This window comes from Peromyscus maniculatus, chromosome 1, assembly GCF_049852395.1.
Source record: "Peromyscus maniculatus bairdii isolate BWxNUB_F1_BW_parent chromosome 1, HU_Pman_BW_mat_3.1, whole genome shotgun sequence".
NCBI lineage: Eukaryota > Metazoa > Chordata > Mammalia > Rodentia > Cricetidae > Peromyscus > Peromyscus maniculatus.
Window position 1 is genome coordinate 190384578 of NC_134852.1, and position 22788 is coordinate 190407365.

At 46.4% G+C, this 22788-nt stretch overlaps 1 protein-coding gene across 2 annotated transcripts in view; it reads right to left on the reverse strand.

The window, feature by feature from the left end:
- The window catches only part of Myof (myoferlin), a 150443-nt gene that overhangs the window by 121950 nt on the left and 5705 nt on the right, over nt 1–22788 (reverse strand). For both annotated transcript variants that reach the window (XM_042263045.2, XM_042263039.2), the window contains exons 2-3: nt 4373–4428; nt 1026–1117 (exon numbers count right to left, since the gene is read on the reverse strand). In XM_042263045.2, coding sequence (XP_042118979.2) covers nt 1026–1117; nt 4373–4428 — 148 coding nt within the window. The remainder of the gene's footprint in view (nt 1–1025; nt 1118–4372; nt 4429–22788) is intronic.

Here is a 22788-nt window from a genome sequence, read left to right on the forward strand (position 1 = left end):
AAATGAAGTAGTGAAGCAATTGAAGAAGACATCCCAGTGTCGGCCTCTGGCCTCCACATGTGTCTGACTGGGGAATACACAACACACATGTGTGTGTGGTGAAAAGAGAGAACTGTCTCCCACAATTTCTTCCCTGACTTCATGCATACTGTGGCATGTGTGCGCACACACGTGCGCGCACACACACACACACACATACACACACACACACACACAAGCACACACTAGCAAAGCACACACGATCAGAGAAAGGATCTTTGTTACAGCTAACATGCTACACCTCAGAAAGTGACTAGAGGTGAGAGGTACAGGCGGCAGAGAAGGTGTGAGACAGACTGGTGACGGCTAAGTGTTGAATGCTGTAGTCACTGGGGAAAAGTTCTGTGATTGAATAACCGTGACCCCCGTTACCACTGAAAGCCGAGAGGACAGGGCTGCACAGAGTTGGCATCATCCCTCACTGGCTGCAACACTAGGGAGAACCAGCTCTGCCCCGCACTGGCTGCAGCACTCAGCTGACATGGCTCATGAAGGGGTAAGAGCTTGGGGGTATAGAACTGAAGCATTAGTATATTGAAAATACTACGGATTTGTTAGTAAAAATGCTATAATATGTAAGATGATATGTGTCTTAATTAGGGGTTTCATTGCTGTGAAGAGACACCATGACCATGCAACTGTTATAAAGAAAACATTTAATTTGCATGGCTCGCTTACAGCTTCAGAGGTTTGGTCCATTATGATCATGATGGGGAGCATGGCAATGTGCAGGCAGATGTGATGCTGGAGCTGAGAGTGCTACATCTTGCAGGCAACAGGAAGTCAACTGAGACACTGAGCAGTATCCTGAGCACAGGAAACCTCAAAGCCCGCCCCCACAGTGACACACTTCCTGCACTAAGGCCATGCCCTCTCCAACAAAGCCACACCTCCTAATGGTGCCACTGCCTGTGAGATTATGTGGGCCAATTACATTCAAACTACCGCAATATTTAAAATGATAAAAGTCTCTGGAAGTAACTTACTTATTTTGTCCAATTGTCTCAAAATCTTTGACAACAATCACAAGGGAAGACGAAGAGTCCAGTGGTATCCCCTTCAAGTCAAATTCCAAAATCTGTTCACAGAAAGGTTATGAAGACAAAAAGGCTGTTAAAGAGAATATAAGATATACTGGACAGTAATCTTCACTAACAATCTTTTGAATCATCAAATTCGATAGTTTGGGTCATGGAAAAAACATATTAGAAAGAGATTCGGCAAATGTGTGGGCCACTCCTGGCTTCCCATTTTCTAGATCTTGGGGCTGTAGCTGGGTCATCAAACCTCTGACTCATGGTCAGAAAAATGAGCTTAACACCTACCACAACTGTTGAGAAAATACTTCCTTCGATGGTTATTTTTAAACCCTGTGCTCTTTATGCATTACTGTGGAACAGTAATGACTAGCCCAGAAACCCACCTTCTACGATGCACTTCAAGCCCACTGTGGCCAGTGCTGTGATTTATCCAGCTGTTGTTGTTTCTCAGCTTCTCACTTTAATCCAGTAACTTGCTTTCTAATAATCGATGCAAAAGAAAGAACAAAGCACCATGGGTGCCTTTGATTGACTAGGTGATCAATCAACTGACTGTTCAAAGTAAGCCGTTTGAGCCTCCTTGTATTGGCTTTGGAGTAGAAGGAGAAGTTTGCCTCGCAGTTCCTAGGAGAACACACCCACCAGTCCCAAGGAGTGTGGGGCTGGCAGTTCCCTGAGGTTTGGGTTCAGCTACGAAACAGCAGGTAGAAGACTTACTTGTCCACTACATTTGTGAAATGAAGGGGGAAACACACTGGGAACAAAATGGAGGAAGGTGGGCAATGACCTCACATGAACCTCTCTCCTTGGGTCACGAGGTTTGACAGGCATGTCAGACTAGTCCAACTCAGAGGCAATGCAAGCATGCAAATGTGGTCTTGCTTTGTTTTATCCTTGGAGCTCCATACCAAGTACTAGGAGTGCACAAGGTACCAGGGGCCTCTTGCTCTCACGGGTCTTAAGGTTCAGCTGGCTGTGTTGTGAGTTACAGAGAGTAGACCTCCTCACAGCCTGCAGACCAGCAGGGTTTCTCACAGAGGCTTCACAGCTTCACCTCACTGATGCCTAGCTATGGTCTTTATATTTAGACATAGTAAAAGAAGTTGGCAGAGGGAAGAATTTGGGATGGGTGAAAGGGAAGTCTCCTCTGATGACTCAGGGAAAATAACAAAGACATTGCTCTGGTCCAGGGAGGTTTAGTCCAGATTTTGAATGAAACAATGAGACTGGTCATCAAAAAATTAGTCAGACTGGGGAATTCCTACTCTGTGGGAAGAATGAAACATTTCATCTGTCTGTAAAAACACTAAACTTAGAGTCACTTATAAAATAAATGTAAGGTCAAAAGAGAGAGAGAGAGAGAGAGAGAGAGAGAGAGAGAGAGAGAGAGAGAGAGAGAGAGAGAGTTTGTGTAGGGGATGTAAATAAGCTACATTCTGGTCAGTAGAATATTACACAGCCATGAAAATACTTTTGAGTTGAATGATACTAATACATGCTTGGGATATGATAGTAAGAATAAATAGCATAGGAAAACACATTAATTTATGATGCATAATAGTATTTCAGACATCAAATATGTTCATGGAGAAAGCAATTGCTTATACATGTAGAAGTTAACTATTTGTTTCCAGAGCAGTGGTTCTCAACCTTCCTAATGCTGAGACCCTTTAATACTGTTCCTCATGTGACCTCCAACCATAAAGTTACTTTTGTTGCTACTTCATAACTATAATTGTGCTACTGTTATGAATTATAATGTAAATTCATGTAGGGTCTCTGATATGTGACCCCTGTAGGGGTCACAATCCATAGGTTGAGAACCACTCTTCTAGAGAGTTCAGTCAAAGTTTCTTTTGTAATTCTGTTAGCTAGTTTTGTGCCAACTTGACACAAGTCAGGATCATTTTGTTTTTGTGTTTTTGAGATCGATTTTTTTTTTCTTTTGAGACAGGGTCTCTCTCTATAGATCTGGATGTCCTGGAACCGGCTATGTCAACAGATCAGGCTAGACTTGAACTCATAAAGATCCACCTGCCTCTGCCTCCCAGGTGCTGGAATTAAAGGCATGCACCATTATGCCCAGCTGTGCCAGAGTCATTTTGGAAGAGGGAACCTCAATTGAGAAAATATCTCCACCAGACTGGCCTACAGGTAAGCCTGTGGTGTGTTTTCTAGATTGATGATTGATGTGGGAGGGCCCCGCTCACTGTGTGGCACCCTTGGGTTGGTGGTCTTGGGTGTTATAAGAAAGGAAGCAAGCCATGAGGAGTAAGCCAGGAAGTATCATTCCTCTGTGGTCTCTGTTAGTTCCTGCTTCCAAGGCTCCTGTCCTGCTTGAGTTCCTGCCCTGACTTCTCTGGATGATGGAAGCTGCAAAATGAAATAAACCCTTTCCTCCCTCGGTTGCTTTCGATCATGATGTTTTATCACAACAATAAAAACCCTAACTAAGACAAATATTTACCTGAAGTCCTATGATTTCTATTGGAGAACTTAACTTTTATCACGTAAATCAGTCATTACTCAGCTAGATACTTGAAGTATCAAGGGATTGTCTTTTGATAAATGGCATGCACACGTGGTTCTACATGGAGCTTTCCAAGACTGGAGATGTTCCAGTGTTCACTGCTGTACTAAAGAAGTGGGGGGTCATAGATCAGGGTAGTGAGCTAGGATAGGACTCACGCCTCCTGCCCAGGCTCTGTGCACACATCTCCGGTGTTCAGGAAATGGGCACAAGTACTGGTCACCACTGAGCTGCTCTGATCTTAGGGGGGCATGAAGGGAGTTGGAATGGATGGGGGTGCTGTGGGACGGTCTGTATGTCAAATTGCTCTGATTGGTCAATAAATAAAACACTGATTGGCCAGTGGCCAGGCAGGAAGTAGGTGGGACAAGGAAAGAGGAGAACTATGGGAAGCAGAAGGCTGAGGCAGAGAGACACTGCAGCCGCCGCCATGACCAGCAGCATGTGAAGACGCCGGTAAGCCACCAGCAAGGTATAGATTTATGGAAATGGTTAATTTAAGATAAAAGAACAGTTAGCAAGAAGCCTGCCACGGCCATACAGTTTGTAAGCAATATAAGTCTCTGTGTTTACTTGGTTGGGTCTGAGCAGCTGTGGGACTGGCGGGTGACAAAGATTTGTCCTGACTGTGGGCCAGGCAGGAAAACTCTAGCAACATGGGGGTGTCATCTTACAAGGAAGAGCATTAACCCCCAACCCAAAGAGGGGACATTTAGACAAAGCTTATCCTTTAAAACAAAGTTGAAAAAGGCAATGAAGTCACCTCATTCCAGACGGGGTTGAGTTCATTATCAACTTTCTTTGTTTTCTTTTTCTCATCTGCAAATAAAAAAAGTAAGAGATTCAATCAACTAGAAATAATTAAAGATCATGTCCATTCGACGCCCCTAAAAACCATTCCTCAGAGCCTCTCATGCTACCCATTTACCCCTTTGTTTGCCAGTGTGGGGAACACCTGGGTTGGTTTTCCCTCATCGCCAGAGCTACATGGAGTTAAGGAATAAGGATTCAGCATCATGGAAGGACTGTTCTGCTCCGCCCTCCCTCACGGAGCCCTCCTGACCGGCATTTCCACTTTGCTGCAGAAACAATCCAGAGGGCCAGACACTGGGATGGCCATTCTGCAGATGAGCACACTGAGGATGGAACACGATACAGTGAGCTCACAGGTGGCAGTGGGACCTGACGGAAACCCGAGATTTCAACTCTGAAGCCCTCATTGCTCCAAAGTTGGTAAGGCAACACTTGGCTTAGCAATTAAGCTGGGCTCCCTCCCAAAGCCTCATCCACACACTCATCCAGAAAGGAGTTCTGTCTAGCTCTTGATGACCTGTGGAGGACTTGGAGGTTCCCTTCACTACTGGACCACCTTTTGAGACTTAAGATCTTTTTTCTGTGTCCAAGCCTGGAAAGTCCATCTACCTTAATGAGAAAATGGGTAAATCCAGCCAGTGCCTTGTGACCATCTGCCAATACTTACCAAAATAAAAGCTTGCCTCTCTGAGTACCATATGCATTGAAAGGATCATCTCATCTCCTTGGAAGCAGTGTATTTTTTACTATTAAAATTGCCATCCCCTGCTTTCATAGCCAAACAAATTAGGTTAAATAACGTTTTCAAAGCCACCCTGTCACTAAGTGGTAGGGTTCAAGATTAAACCCAGGCAGGGACACATTGGCGGCCACACTTAACTATTGCTTTTGCTCTGCTGCTGAGGAATGTAGGAGGTCGTGGGTTTTGTTCAGCTGCTTGCTACATGGAGTCTGCTCTCGGCACACAGCCGGCTGGGGGACTAGCCACCTCATTCTTCCTAGACCTCAGCATAGCAACACTGTGAGTCATGACCCTCACTCGGCTAAGCATTAACTTTTCCGCTTGAGTGGCCATCACATGGTCCAGCTGGCTTTCTTTCCTAAGCTTCCCTCCTAGAGGAGGAGAAGCAATGGGAGAAATGACCAGGCGGCGCAGGCCAAGGCACCTCACATCAGTGGTTCTCTAAGTGGGGTCTTCCACAAACATAACTCCTTCATTCCACCACCCAGCAAAAAAAATTTTTTTAAATACCACTTGCTAGGCATTACACTGGACACTGAGGGAGATACAAAAGGATCTCCTGTATGTGCTCATGGCCGTCAGGTGGTCCTAGAGGGAGTGTGTCCAGAGGTAACTGACGAGGGAAAGATGATTTCAGTTGTCATCCAAGGGATTCAGAAAGTGAAAATTCAGAGGGAAGAGAGGTGATGTCAAGCTTGGGTACTAGAAAAGACCTCAGAGAGGAAGAAGAGGTGAGTCAGGGTTCAACGACAAGGTGGGACTAAAGAAAAGCTCACTTGGGGAAGTGGCAATGAGGTGGGCAGGCCAGCTGGAGGGGGTCAGTCACATCTGGGCACACTGCACAGCACCCGTTGTCTGGAAGCGAGGGGCATGAGAGGAGGTAGAGGCTGTATAGGAAGGTTATGGCAAGAGACAATGCGAACCTTGGGTTCCATGCAGTTTCATTTGGCTGATACAAGCCGATGAAGGAAAGAGGATATTAGAATCCAGCCTTAAGGACTTTCAGAAGTTCATAAGCCAACAAGAAAAACCAAGCTACCCCCCAAAACATCCAACACATGCTGCTGAGCACATGACCCAGGCAGATGTTGAGAACAATGGATATCCAGTGACCCTAACCCAGGCAGATGTTGAGAACAATGGATATTCAGCAAAGCTAAACAGAAGCTGGCTGACCACAAACCAGGTGAAGCTATTCACCTGGAACTTCCAGTAGACTCCAGGCTGGTCACATGACACACTTGCTAAAGGCGTTGCCTTGAGGGTGGAGACAGAGGACTCAATGAGAGCCAGGCATTGCTGAACTCCTTTCCGGGAACTCTTACCCAAGAATGCAGAGCTAGGAAGAAGGCCTCTAGCCAGGCCTAGTTGATTCCAAGACCTTATATTTAACCCCTGCTCTCTCCCAGCTTCCCAACAAACAAGGAAGCAGGAAAGAGTTTCTCCCCTTCTGGAGAAACTCAGCTGGATCTCTCCCAATGAGGGGGTTCTGATTTGTATAAAAGGTGAATACATCTGATTAATCAAAAAAAAAAAAAAAAGTAGAAAAAATAATTTCTTATCAGCAGCCACAGGCAGGTATTTATTCTGTTCAGTGTATTCTGCTTCTTTTCTTCCCACCAAAGGTCAGAGTTGCAGACTCTGAACATCAGATTAAATGGCTGGAAATGCCCTCTCCCTTCTCCCCATCACCTACGTTGGTGGGCTGCCACCTCTGCAGTTATTAAGATAACGGTTCCTTCCTTTGGAAAGGAACTGAGCACTTTCATCCCAGAACAAAACAACAGACTCAAAAGCAGAACACTCTGGACCATGGCTGGAGGCATTCTTCAGGACATTTCCTGTTTCTGATTAGTGGAGCCTGTCTCTGGCTCAGCTCTGAAAAGCTGAAGGGGTGTGCCAGCCTCCGTGCCAGAGACCCAGACACCCCTGTCTGTTTTCACAGAATAATAATTCCTTTGCTGCTCCCTGTTCAGACTGTTCAGACCCTGTAACGGTTAATCCTGTCAATTTGACCCAGCCAGAAATCACCTGGGAAGAGAGTCTCAAGGGATTGTGTACCTTGGCTTGGCCTGTGGGTGTGACTGTGGGGGATTCTCTTATTAAAGTCATTGATATGGGAAGACCCAGATATCTGGAAGCATTCCCTAGGAATGATGTCCTAAAACGTATAAAATAGAGAAAGCAAGCCAGCCAGCAGCATTAACTTCTTCAGGCCTTTGACTGTGGGTGTGTTATGACTAGCTGCTTCACGTTCCTGCCACCCAACAATGGACTGTAACCTGGAGCTATAACCTATGACACGCCCTTTCTCCTCTGCGTTGCTTTTTGTCAGGATATTTTAGCATGTTAACAGAAAGGAATCTAGGACAGATCCTGCAGACAAGGTCTGTCAGAGAACTCAAGGCTGACCAGCCTGTTGCAGCTGTGCACAGAGGCCAGCTGTGATGGGCAGCTGGACTTGACATTTTACAGTCAGTTGGATTAGAAGAGAGATTTACTTTCTCTCTTAGTTACTTCTTTGTGGCTGTGACAATGTACCCAACGAAAGCCACCGAAGAGGTCACTTTGGTGTACAGTCCAGAGACAGTCCATCATGGCAGCCAGAGCTTGAGGTGGCTGGTCACACTGCTCCTGCGCTCAGGAGGCACCCAAAGACGGACGCTGGTGCGTGGCTCTTTTTTCTTTATATTCATTCTGGAACCTCAGCTCTGGAATAACACCATTCACATTGAGTCTGAGTGTTCTCTCCTCCATTACCCAAGTCTAGGTAATCCCTCATAGACCTCTCCAGGCTTTTCTCTCTCATGCTTCTAGATTCAGTCAAGTTACAGTTGGTATTCACCATCACACCCTTCATCATGGAGGTGGTCCTCATCTAAACACTTGGAAGTCCAAAAAGTAAATCTGAAGTTCTCCAGAGAAGAAATTCTACCTCAAGATACAACAGAAGCTCTGGACATAAGTTTCCAGACACAGCCCCAAAACTTCAGCCTTCAGACAACACTGTCACCCCATGTCAAACTTCAGACCTGCTAGGGCACAATCACATAGGCAACTACCAATTCCTTAAACAAAACATGTCTCTTTCTCTGCCCCTCTCTTTCTACACACACACACACACACACACACACACACACACACACACACACACACTCATCCCCATCACCCTATTGTTTTTACAGAGAACCTGACTTAGTTAACTAATGACAGCCATTGTTCTTAATAATAACATCTACAATGGTAACAGGTTTTAAAACACTTCCAAACACACATCTCAGTAACCCTAAAACCCCCTGCAGGGAAAGGACCGTTGCCAGCCAACTCTTCCGAGTAGACTTTGCACTGTTGAGGTGTTGTCTTGAGTTCCTTGAGGCCCTAGGTTTGATCCGGTGCTGCATAAACCAAGCATGGTGATTCGTGTTTGTCATCTCAGTACTCAGGAGGTGGAGACACAAAGATCAAAAGTTCAAAGTCACCTTTGGCTACAGAGCAAGTTCAAGACCAGCCTGGGCTGCATGAGGCCCTTCCTCACAAACAATGACAAAAGAATGATGGGATTGAAGGGATGGCTCAGTGGTTAAGACTTGTTGCTCTTGAAGACGACCAGGGCTCTGTTCCCAGCACCCACAACTATCTATAACTCCAGTTCCAGGGGATCTGGGGCTCTCTTCTGGCCTCCTCGGGTATCACACACACACACACACACACACACACACACACACACACACACACACACTACACAAGCATACAGACACTCAGGCAAACACACACATACACACATACAATAAAAATAATTAAATCTTCTTTACAAACAGAGAAGAAAAGAAAGTAAAAGACCCTAAGGTTTGGCCCTGAATCTAAACTTGTCCTCCCATTAAGTTTCCAGGTTCTCAGGTCCACACCCTTTCTTCTGAGAAATGAACAGCCACATATAAATTCATGCCCTATCTTGCTTAAAAAAAAAAAAAACAAAAAAAAAAAACAATGTCCCAGAACATCTAAGCCTTTAAACATGGCTGACAATGATTAGGTTTTCAGAAGTGGCCATTATTCCCACCCTTTCCAATGAATTATCTGATTTCATCTTAGCAGTTCTCGATGGTGAGTCTTGTGATGATCACCCATTATCAGAAATCACACAGCAAGCAAAGGGTGGACCTGGAATCTCAGCCTTGTGGTCAAAACACACAGGACAGTTTCAAAAGGTGAAGGATCAACGTAGGAATGTGGCTCCTTGGGGTTGGGACGACAGCTCATCAGTTAAGAGGGCTTACTGCTCTTGCAGAGAATCTGAGTTTCATTCCCAGCACCCACGTCAGACAGCACACAGCCACATGGAACTCCAGTTCTCAGGATCTAACACCTCCAGCCTCTGCAGACGCTAGCGTTCATGTGTATAGACACAGATACACACACACATACACACACGCATATGCATGCACAGATGCATACAAATAATAAAAATCAATCTTAAAGAATATGACTCCTAGAGGGGAGGTTGGTGGGGGGAGGGTGGGGAATGGGAGGAGTGGAGAGAGGGGAGGATATGCTTGGGATGTATTTTATGACAGAAAGATAAATTCATTAACTTAAAAAATTTAAATTTTTTAAAGAGGTGTTTTAAATACCTCTTAAATTACCTTTTTTTTAAAAAAAGAACAGGACTCCTTGAAGGTCACGAGTGTAAAATACTAACACTGTTATTCAGGTGTCCCCCAGAGCGTTGTTACTGAGTAGCTTCCCCATGATTTGCATGGCTGGACTTGTTGGGTGTGCATGAGTGTGGTGAGCAGGGCTGCCTTAATGAGCAAAAGAGATCATGAACACCAACTCTGCAGTGCCGAGACTAAGCACTGTAGCACGAATCTTAAAAAGTCTTATCAATAAAAACAAACCTGGAACCAGATATTGGGGTGAACGCTGGAAGATCAGAGAAACAGAACAAGCCACAGCCAACCTCGCCTGACCAATTCCTCGGCTGATCCTGTTTCCTCAGACTGAAAACTTCTGTGTCCTCATCCAAATATATCTCAGTTGAACTGCTGCTAAAAGCCTAAAAGCTTAATAGACTGTAGTTCCTGGTCCTCATGCCTTATATACCTTTCTGCTTCCTGCCATCACTTCCTGGGATTAAAGGTGTGTGTCACCATGCCTGGCTGTTCCCAGTGTGGCTTTGAACTCACAGAGATCCAGCTGGATCTCTGCCTCCTGAGTGCCAGGATTAAAGGCGTGTGCCACCACTGCCTGACCTCTATGTTTATTAGAGTGGCTGTTCTGTTCTCTAACAGCCAGATAAGTTTATTGGGGTGCACAATATATCAACCACAAAGCCCTGAGCAAACAGCAGCCATCAGAGTGTTTCTCATTAAGTACCAGGGCAGAACCCCATTTTGCCTTCCCTAGGGCGTGCCCAGGCCCCAGAGCCCCAAGGGACAGGAAGTGCCCAGTGAAGCAAGGGATAGCACTGGTGGAATAATTCTTTCATGGCTCCATTCCAGATCTCAGTAGCCACCTAGGGCAGCTGGTACATGGGCAGTGACTGTCCTGATTGTCAGTCAGCCTGGCAACTGCAAGGATAGGGCAATTCCACAAGGACCAGGGGCCAGAGCTGTCTGTGGGGGGAGGGGGGAGGAGACTTCTCAGTCCCCAGGAGTTAAAGGGAGTCCTGGCAAGACACCCAGGAGAACTCTCTGGAGGCATGTCTGACTTTTTCATTCCAACCCTGGCTGCTCCAACGCTTCAGATGTTGCCAAACAAATTCAAGGAAAAGGCACTGGGGCCAAACCGCAACCATGATACACAGAGAAGGGGCTTTGTGCATTTCTGAGACAGCCGATAACAGACACAGGAATGCCCCAGGCCAAAGCAGGCTGGGTTCCCGCTCCGCCGTCCGCAGCCCAATGCCCCACTGTCCTTCCGGGTTGTGAGCTCCTGAAATAAAACTCTAGTCCTCCAAGGGACTTGCAGTGAACCCTGGCAGTCTGAAAGACTCACGAACCCCCTCTTAGAGCCACCCCGGAGAGTGGTATCCAGCCCCACGGGCAGGTGTGTGGGCACTTTAATTAGACCCACGCCTAACCTTACTCCTGGGGTACCAGCGTGCCCATTTTACAGATGAAGGAATGGAAGGAGGCGATGTTAACGGACTTGTCCCAGGCTTCCTGCAGGGGAAGGAACAGGACCCTGTGTCAGCCCTATTTCTAAGCCAGAGCTCTGAGATGTCCCCATAGGCAGAGGAGCCCAGCAATCATGTCTTTCTCAGGACTTCCCAGCCGCATGACCTGCTCCTCCCGACTCTATCTAGATGTCTCCACTAAGCAGTCTTGGTATCTAACATTAGGGAGCACTAGCTTCCACATACAGGATTTATAATCTGCCAGACACTACTTGTAAGGGCTGGCTAGAGGTTACCTGCTCTTTTTTTATTTTAATTTTAATTTTTGAGACAGGGTCTCACATATCCCAGGCTGGCCACAAACTTGATACATAATTTGCCTGCCTCAACCTACATTCTGGGATTATTCAAAAATTGTACCCAGGGCCTCCTGTATGCTAAGTAAGCACTACATCAATTCTCTCTGTCTCTCTGTCTCTGTCTCTGTCTCTGTCTCTCTCTCTCTCTCTCTCACACACACACACACACACACACACACACACCCCACATACATATCCTGCCTAACCTATTCTCATTACCTTCGTTTTAAGACAGAATAAAATTAAATAGTTTATCCAGGGTCACCTGCTACTAAGAAAACAAAGATAGAATTTTAATGCAGGAGTTTCCACTCCCAAGCCTCTCAGCCCCTCTGATTCTGAGACACAATCTGCTAGAGAGTGAATCCAGGCTGCTCTGTGGCAAATTCTCACCCAGCCCAGCTGAGGACATGAATCTTAGGGGGCCCAGAACCACTGTAAAAGGGAGGATTTAAAAGCCAGCCAGGCAGCCGGGCGGTGGTTGCCAGAACTTGGGAGGCAGAGCCAGGCAGATCTCTGTGAGTTTGAGGCCAGCCTGGGCTACAGAGTGAGTTCTAGGACAGACACCAAAGCTACACAGAGAAACCCTGTCTCGAAAAACAAACAAACAAACAAGCCTGCCAGACTTGAAGGCAACAAAAAGCAAATGAAACAAAAATGGGAAGTTTCTGTGAATCAGAATTAGTAACTGCTTCAATCTGCCAGTCCCTACCCAAGACATGGTATCAAGAGGAAGTCAAATAACCCCAGAAGGGAATTTTGAAAACAAAAGCAAAGCAGAGTAGAAATTGTGATAATCAGATCCTGTTACTCCTGGGGTGGGGGGAGGGATGACCGAATTTACCCAGAGCCCCGGACTCCATGTTCTACAGTAGACAATCTCTCATCTCACAATTAATCTTCTCTCTTTGAGGAGGGCTTCATCATTGCCAACAACTCAATACATTCTCAGCTCTCCTTCCTACGCTGCGGTTGGCTCTGGCCTCTAGCTCTTGACTAAGCTGGCTGGTTGTTAGCTGCAGATCTGAGGGAAGACGGGGAGTCAGGGGTGGAGGTGGGCTGCTCACTGTCAGTGGAGCCTAGGAGGGAACAGAGGGAAGAATTAAAGGGAGAGATTTGATGCGCAGAGAGAACTGACTGTGACTGAGCTGAGGGAAGAGAGGTCATGCCCAGGCTATCACCCCAGATGTAAGCCCACGTTCTGTTCCTCCTCTGCCTCTTCCCGGCTACACAGCCCTGCTCTCCCTCAGTCTCGCTGAGGCACACACCCTCCTCACTTACAGAACAGATATAATCTGCCCCAGCAGCTCCTAGGGCTGTGAACAACAAGTAAAGACCAAGTCCATGAAATGACTTTGCACATTGTGTTTGGGGAAGGGCTTCTCCTCCAAGCCGCGCCACTCACAGAGATAGCATCAGGAGTCTCCGACAAAGCCTTGGAGGTCAGAAGTGTCCAGACCAAAGGCCCCAGTGCCCAAGCTCTGACCCCAGTAGGGTAAGAAACCCAAGGGCCGAATTTCCCAAGGAAATGCAGTGGTAGAAAAGAAAGAGCTTAGAGCCAGGCGTGGTGGTTGACGCTTTTGATCCCAGAAACTCGGAAGATGAAGACAGGGAGATAGATCTCTGTGAGTTCGAGGCCAACCTGGTCTACGCAGAAAGTTCCAGGACAGCCAGGGCTGCATAGTGAGACAATGTTTTAAAAACAACAAAAACACTACATTATGGCACTCCTTTGGAAGAAAGAGTGCCAGAAGTGTGGTGGGTAGGACAGGGTCAGCCACAGCAGACATGGCTGAGATAACATAAGAAACAATGTAAGGCTGGGCAGTGGTGGCACACACCTTTAATCTTAGCACTCAGGAGGCAGAGCCAGGCGGATCTTTGTGAGTTCCAGGCCAGCCAGGTCTACAGAGCGAGATCTAGGACAGGCACCAAAACTACACTAAGAAATCCTGTCGGGGGAGGCGGCGGGGGGGGGGGGGGGGGGACGACAATGTAACAGCCTCAGCAGAGGGTAGGGTACTGTTCTTCCCAACTCCATCTGGAACCTGCTATGAGACTTTCACCTAGATACTTAACCCATTCTACCCCAAACAGTTTCTCCAGCTCCAGAAGATTTCATTTCTGGACTGAAGAGAAGGCTTGGGGGGGGGGGGCGGGGAGCACTTGCTGAGCAAGCAAGAGGACTTGAATTTGCATCTTAAAAACTGGATGTGGCTGCATGTACCTGTAACCCTATTAGTAGGGATTGGAAGATAGGAAGACCAGAAAGGCATGGTGGTTTTCTATCTAGCCTAGCCTAAAAACTGCACGGTTCAATGAGAGACCCTGTCTCAAAGGAATAAGGTAGAGAGCATTAGAAAATGCTCAGGTCCTCCTTTGACTTCTACACACTCGCCAAGCACACCTAACGTGCACATACCTATGTACAAACAGGCATACAACATACACAAACACAACTTAAAGACTTTACAGCCAGGTGGTGGTGGTGGGCAGCACACACCTATAATCCCAGCACTTGGGAGGGCAGAGAAAGGTGAATCTCTGTGAGTTTGGGGCTAGTCTGGTCTATAGGACAGGACAGGCAGGGCTACACAGAGAAACTCTTCTTCAAAAACCAAAACCAACCAAGCAAACAGACAAACAAAAAAAGATTATATATTTTCAGTGATAAAATAAATGAAGTTCATAGATGTGAAACTGTTAAACAGTCCATAACAGTCGCCAAGCTCTCATCATCAAAACTTTCCAGGCTTAAAACATTTGATTGACCAAACTCGGCTCTGCTTCAGCACAGCCTATAGGCTGCCTGTGGGCAGGGTATAAATCTAGCTTGCTCCCCATTCTCCGAAGAGATGGGGCGATGCCTCACCCATATGGGCAGCCCTCACCCATAGTTATTGATTAATTCATATTTGTAAGACCCAAGCAGAAGCCACCAAGGGGGAGAGACGGAGAGACAGGGAGAGTCCAGGCAGTAAGGAAGGATGAGCAGAAACAGAACTTTTTACAATGTTTACTAAAAGATAGCAGGCCAGGAGTGGTGGCGCACGCCTTTAATATCAGCACTGAGGAGGCAGAGGCAGGCAGATCTCTGAGTTCGAGGCCAACCTGGTCTACAAAATGAGTTCCAGGACAGCCAGGGCTATTATACAGAGAAGCCCTTCTGGAAAAAAACCAAAAAATTAAAAAGACAGAGAGAGAGAGAGAGAGAGAGAGAGAGGGAAGGAGGGAGGGAGGAAGGGAAGGAGGGAGGAAGGAAGGAAGGAAGGAAGGAAGGAAGGAAGGAAGGAAGGAAGGAAGGAAGGAAGGAAGGAAGGAAGGAGGAGAAAGATAGCAGAACTGTTTTCCTGATTCATACACAGTGAGTGCTACTGGGATGAAAAAGATGGTGTAGGTAAAAAAACAAACAAAAAGTAGAAATCTGTGGTGAAATGAAACGAGGCCTCACCCTGCCAGTTAAATATGAGATTGAGAAAAGAAATACTTGATATATAGTAAATTAGACCTTAGTTCCTGCTAATAAAACAGTCCGATCTTGATTATCAGTGGGATTGATTCACTGTTAAACTATGTCACCTCTGGGCCTCTGAGTCCCACAGCCTGCCATAAATGTTTGCATTACCTGGGGCAAAGCTCAGCCAGGGGAACTAGGTTTTGTTCCTTCTCTCTCTTTCAAAAACAAAACAAAAGAAAACAAAAAAACTTTTGTTCTTGTAAACTTTCTCCTGCTTTCTGACTAGATCCAAATGACCCGAGCATACTGAACAACCCCATCCTTGTAGAGGGGAACCAAAGTATTAATCCAACTTGGTGTCAGGGCCCAACTATGTTCTGTCTCCTCATCGACACTGAGTTCCATCAGAGCCCAGGGACAATCTGGAATCCAATTAAACCCAGCCCTGTCTCTGCCCAAGTTTCCTGCATGTAATATATAAAGATGAAAGACTTCCCAAAGAAAACAATGAGGATTCAATAATGCACGAAGTGGGGGCATGCACTGGGGGCACACAGGAACACCGAGTAAGGGGCGGTGGTGACATGAGATGATCCCTCAGGCTGGCCACCTATCCAAACCTCCAGAAGACTAGCAGCAGCCTCTGCTCTCACTGCCTGTCTGTGAATCCTCACACCTGCACTGCATGGGTGGTGACTATTACACTCACGTTTGACAGATGAGGCCTCTGGGATATGGAGGTGCTAGCAACTATGAATAAGTGGATGGTATGGACTCTCAGCCACTGTGGCCACCTACTGCTAGCTGTGCTGTCCTATAGGCCACCAGTGACCACACGCAGTTAGGGACACTTAAATTAGTTGCAACTAATATTAAAATTTGAATCTCTTGGTCACAGTGGCTACATTTTGGTGAATGGCAACCCCATGTGGTTAGTGTCTTCCTATCCCACAGGGCAGATCTTGATTGACTATTTCCACATCTTAGGAAGCTCTATTGGGTAGCGTGTCTCAAGATAATGGAGCACACAGTAGGTTCACAGAAAATGACTGCTGAATGACATTTGAAAAATTAACAAACTATTCTGCTTTCAGACACTGAATGGTCATTTTACCATGGTGTGAAAACCTCTCAAGACTCAGCTTGGCCTTCTAGAGGAGAGCTTCCAGCTCGGGCCGGTTGTCCTCACTTGACTCACAAACTTCCTGTCTCTTTAGTCCCTAACTTAGCTCACTGGCTTTTCCAAAGAGAGCCAGACTTCAAGAGTGGGGTGCAGATAAACATCCTCTTAAGTCCAGACACCTGAGACACACCATCTTGTTCTATTTTTATAGATCAAGATCTTAGAACAGCTGGGGAAACTGAGACTTGGAGAGGTTCTTGCGACTTATAAGATGGGTATGGTGTCACAGGCCTTTAATCCCAGCACTCAGGAAGCAGAGGCAGGTGGGTCACTGTGAGTTCAAGGCCAGCCTGGTCTACATAATGAGTCTCAGAACTGTCACACAGAGAAATCCTGTCTCAAATAAAACAAGTAAAGGCTCTAGGGCCAGGGCAGGAATATTCTTATGCATCCTGCCTTTCAGTTTTCTTTGAGGTACAGCCTCATGGATCCTAATCAGCCTGTAAAAACCCCAAAGTCCTAAACATTCAAAATCAGGTTTGTAGTTATGGGGACAGAGATCTGCTCCCATTCAGTCCCTATGGTCTGTGACTCCCTGGTCCAGAAGAGTGAGAACAGACAAGGTCATTAAGTCAATTATTACTTGTTTCCTGTTACCTGTCTGCCAGGCACCCAGTTAGTTTCTAGAGAAAGAGAACCCAGTACTGTGTTCACTGTGTGCACTGTCTAAGGGAGGGGGCAGAGAGAAAGCTTACAGTCCAGCAAATGCAGAATGCACCTGTCAGTCAGTAGGTACTGCCAGAGAGTGAGCGGGTGAGGAGAGGATTTCAAGACCATTTAAGGACAATGATAATCTGATCTCCCAACATATATTTGTGGGAAGAGCAGAGTAACCTTTGCCTTCAGCACCAGCTGAGGATCCCGGACCAAAAAAGACCTGTATGCAGAGGACCAAGGCTGTGTCCCAAGTGCCTTCAACTTTGCTTTGGCTCCCAGCACAACTCTGGCCACACAACCTCAGGAATCAGTGACACTGTAGCCATTGTTATTGTGCTAATGAGGCAAATGAGCTGAATGAGCACTCCAAGGGGAGGTGGCTATTAACCTACATGGTCCATTCATTGAGACAGCTATTCTCGAAAAGCTGAAAAAGTGTTGTCCATGAAGCTGAGACGCTGGAACCTCCGGGCACTGCTGGTAGCAGCGGCTGCTGTGGAACACAGCAGTAAATTGGAAACAAAATGATGGTGGGGTCCAGTAATTCCCCTCTGAGTTCCTACCCCCCAAAATGCACATAGGCCCACATTTGCATACCACTATTATTCACCGTAGCCTAAAGGTAAGAGCAACATCATGAATATTTAATAACAGAACTGTGTACTTTAAAATGTTGAGATGATAATGTTATATGTCTTTCACCACAACTAAAAACAAAGAACTTAACCTTGTGCCTAAGAGAGGCCCTGGGACACTCTCACCAATAAATCAGACGTAGGCTCTGCCTTAAGATTCTGGTGCTATCATAGCTAAAGAGAATCCCACTTATTCTGAGCAACTAAGCCTGGGCTGTCCCTGAGGAATGTCCCCCAGGATTCCTGGCATCTCCTCCCCACCCCCATCCCCATCCCCAGAGATGGGAGAAGGAGAGGTCACAAGAGAGGGAGGATATGAACTCTTGAAAGTACTTTAGGCCGGGCGGTGGTGGCGCACGCATTTAATCCCAGCACTCGGGAGGCAGAGCCAGGTGGATCTCTGTGAGTTCAAGGCCAGCCTGGGCTACCAAGTGAGTCTCAGGAAAGGCGCAAAGCTACACAGAGAAACCCTGTCTCGAAAAACCAAAAAGAAAAGAAAGAAAAAAAAAAGCAAGTACTTTAGATATTTTACCACTTACTACTCCTTATAACACCCTAGGAGGGGAACATTTTCCCTAACATTTTATAGATAGGGAAATGAAGGCTAGAAATTCAGTTGTCCAAAGGTATTCACCTCCTAGTAATAAAACCAGGGGTGAAACTTAACCTCCCTAGTCCAGAGACCATCCCTCTCCACATAGAAAGAAGGGGCTCTTTATATAGGGGTTGGGTCAAGTGATTGACTGAAAACCAGTCTAGTTCCCAGAGCTGAAGGGAGATGAGCCAAGTGGTTCGACTTCTAGGTCTTTAGGTCTTACACTGCAGTCCATACATCTGGTATACCTGCTGTGAGTGGTTCAGCTTCTAGGTCTTTAGGTCTCACACTGCAATCCATACATCTAGTATACCTGCTTCGTGTGAGTGGTTCAGCTTCTAGGTCTTTAGGTCTCACACTGCAGTCAGTACATCTGGTATACCTGCTTCGTGTGAGTGGTTCAGCTTCTAGGTCTTTAGGTCTCACACTGCAATCCGTACATCTGGTATACCTGCTTCGTGTGAGTGGTTCAGCTTCTAGGTCTTTAGGACTCACACTGCAATCGATACATCTGGTATACCTGCTTCGTGTGAGTGGTTCAGCTTCTAGGTCTTTAGGACTCACACTGCAATCGATACATCTGGTATACCTGCTTTGTGTGAGTGGTTCAGCTTCTAGGTCTTTAGGACTCACACTGCAATCGATACATCTGGTATACCTGCTTCGTGTGAGTGGTTCAGCTTCTAGGTCTTTAGGACTCACACTGCAATCCGTACATCTGGTATACCTGCTTCGTGTGAGTGGTTCAGCTTCTAGGTCTTTAGGACTCACACTGCAATCGATACATCTGGTATACCTGCTTCATGTGAGTGGTTCAGCTTCTAGGTCTTTAGGTCTCACACTGCAGTCAGTACATCTGGTATACCTGCTTCGTGTGAGTGGTTCAGCTTCTAGGTCTTTAGGTCTCACACTGCAGTCCGTACATCTGGTATACCTGCTTCATGTGAGTGGTTCAGCTTCTAGGTCTTTAGGTCTCACACTGCAATCCGTACATCTGGTATACCTGCTTTGTAGGTCCTGGGCTGCTGCACTCTTTGGCCACAGCTGATTGGGGTGAGCCAACCTACAACAACTGAGCCAGCTGCAATCACTCTCTCCAGGTCTCACTCGGGGGACAGAGGGGAGGGGAAGAGAGAGAGAACACAAGTGTAAATGGTCCTTGGCTGACACGAGCCTGGCTCCGGGGAAGCCCATAATCTGTACTCTGTAAGATTTCTCTGTGGCTTCAGAAACCTCCACACTTTCCTTGCACAAGCTGGAATAGGCTTCTGCTCCTTGCAGAATGACTCCTGACTGTGACACTTTACCCTTCCAGGATTGACAAGGATGCAGGGAAAGGAGTGAATGAGACCCACATCTACCCACATCTCAGCTTGGCTGAGGAAATGCTCCCCATTTGACCTTTGGGAGGCCAGCTATGTTTCTTCTCAAATATCACTTTCACATTCTAAGCTGTAGTCTCTGGCTGCCTCCCTCACGATGGCCTCTTACAGAGCCACCCCACCCATTCTGTGCTCACCCACAGGGTAAACACTCCAACTTGACACAGGGCAGTCTGGTGTTCCATTCCAGTGAAGTGCAAGAAGTCTGCTAGGTGTGGTTTCCTCGCTCCTCTGGATCAATCAGGCTGCTTCCTTAGTACCTTTCAGTAGCTCTTCCCGTCCAATGGCAGCCTGAAGGAGGTCCCTCTGAGCCAATGCTTCCCAGGGCAATCAATAACCTAAACAATCTCCCAGACTACTGGGGATGCCATTCACGGAGATACCAGTGAATAACAATTTCCTCATCAGACTACTGTTAATCTCACCACACAAACCCACAATTCCACTGTCCTTTGTGATTGTTTCAAAGCCTGGAATATCCTCTTTCTCCTCTCTCAGTCCCTCCGTCCCTCTGTCCCTCCCTCTCTCCCTCTCTCCCTCTCCATTTATAGAATCTCACTATGCAGCCCAGCCAGGCCTTGAACTTGTGATGCTCCTGTGTCAACTTCCCAGGCGCTAAGATGTAAACCCTGTCCAGCTGCCTCCTAACTTCCACTTATCCCTTAACTAAGACCAAATTAAACATCAATACCTTCTTCCCAAAGCTTTCAATTTTCTATTTACTCTTTTTGTTTGTTTGTTCGTTTGGCTGGTTTGGTTTGGTTCGATTTTTGAGACAAGGCCTCCCTATATATGCCTGGTCTGGAACTGGCTATGTAGACCAGGCTGGCCTTGAACTTATAGTGATCCTCTCACATCTGTTTCTCAGGTCCAGGTTACAAGCATACGTCACCAAATCTGGCCTCTTTTCACTCTTAAATTGCAAATTTCCCATGCTTATTCTAGTTTGAATCTCATTCTAATGTCCTAATTAGTTGGTTTCCTAGGTCTAGAAGAATGGATCATGTTCAATCTGTTTTTCACTCTGGCTCTTTACACTGTCTGGTGCACTGCAGGACTCCACAAACTGGAGAGAAATTTAGAATTCCTCTGTGCAAGGCCTTCTGCATTTCCACCCGATCCACAAGTAACGGTTATCCTACGTCTCTTTTCTGGTGCTATGATAAAAATACCAGGACCAAAAACAACTTAAGGGGAGAAAGTGTATTTGACTGCCATGTTCTGATCCCAAATGGTCATAAAGGGAAGCCAAGGCAGGAACCTGCAGAGAGGAACTGAATTACTGGCTTGCTCACCATCCTTGCTGGGCTTGTTTTCTAATATAACTCAGGACCTTCTGCCTAGGGATAGCACCACCCACAGTGGACTAGGCCCTCCCACATCAATCACTAATCAAGAAAATGTCCCCACAGCCTTGCCTACAGGCCAGTCTGAGGCTGGCAGCTTCTCAGCTGAAGTTCCTTCTTCCCAGGTGACTCTAGTTTGTGTCCAGTTGATAAGAAACTAACCAACACCGAGTATTATTTAAAACACTGAAGATGTTTCATTTGCTCATGAGCAATTAGGACATAAGAAGCAGCAATTAGAATTCTCATTCAGGCCTCCCTGGCTCTAGAGCCCAGGGCCTTTGCTCTGCAATGGCCAATTAGAAGTTAGTTGATAAAGGCTCATGGTGACAGATGTCCCACAGCTATTTCTGTGAGAACTGTGCTCAAAGTACACCACCATTCAACAGAGCAGCTGTTCAGTGGAAGCCATGAAGTCAAAAGGCGGCTGTTGTCACACCAGAGTGTTCTAGGTAGCATTTGTGCTGTAGACCAGTGCATGTTTCTCATACAAGTTTTCAGCATGAAAACCAGCAGCTTCTCATAGTCCTTCCCAAGTATAAGAATGCAAACATGCAAATTTTTCTGGATAGCGGGTGCTATAAACCGGCTGTGCTCAGTGTTCAGGAACGCGTGGAGCAGTAGCTCTTTACCTAGATCCACCCACCGAGCACCTGAGTGGATTTTTACTGTCATCCTTCCTGAGCAAAGGAAGATGGGCCAATCATCATGGCCCCTTCAGGATTAACAAGCAAAGGCTTCATTCCTCCAAGATGTGTCTAATCTTCCGCCAGCTCTTTGCTTTCAGTGGTCAACATACTCCATATCAATGTGTCAAGTGTTGGCAAAGGTATAAACGTACCATGTCACTGGGACAGGGCTTAGAAATCCCAGGGGCAGGAAGAAACCAATGATCAGAAAAGTGCCAGTGCCCCTGGCGGAGGGCATTGGGGTGAGCTATGTTGTGGAGGAGGGAAGGAAAAATAGGGCATGTTAATTCATTTCTACAAGGCAACTGTGGTTTTGTGAAATGACTGAGAGCCAAAGAATGTGCCTTTGGGAAATGTACAGTCCCCATGCTTCAGCAGGGTGGGGCCACCATCCTTCAATGGTGAGTGTCCAAGCCCTTTTCTCCCGGAAGTGAGGAGAATGACTCAGTAGATTAAACAGTTTGGCCTTCCTGAGTATTTGTCAATACAAAACCGCGGCTCTACTGAAGTACCCATGTTCCATGACCATCATTAGCTGGGAAGAATCTTCTAGACTCTGTAATGTACCACTGGTGCATCAAGCTTCTATATGAGCACCTCATCTTCACAGGCTACAGCAAATGAACCCTGCAAGAGCTTCACCTACCACATCTCACCATTCTTAGTGGAATCTCACAGCTTTTGTAAACTTCATCTAAAAATTCTTTGAAAAATTAACTCTGGACAGTGGGGGGATGGCTCAGTGGGTAAAGTGCTTGCTGAGCAAGGGCAAGGATCTGAGTTCAAATCTCCAAAGCCTACATAAAGCTGTACACAGTGTGATTCTATCATTCCAACTCTCTTACAGAGGAGTCAGGAGGCTCCCCAGAAACTTGTGTGACACCCACAAACAAGAGACCTGCCTCAACAGATGACAAGCGCCATTCAAGGCTGACCTCTGACCTCCATACATGTGCCACCGGCATGCACACCGTACACACACACACACACACACATCACACACACACACACACACACACACACATCACACACATACAGATACATACACACAAAAGAAAAAGAAAAAAAGAAGGGTAGAAAATATCTCAGGATTTTGGATGTTTCTCATACAGGAAATAAAAAATCTTGAGGTAGTAATATGTCAATTTGCCTTCATCTGACCATTTTACACACACACACACACACACACACACACACACACAC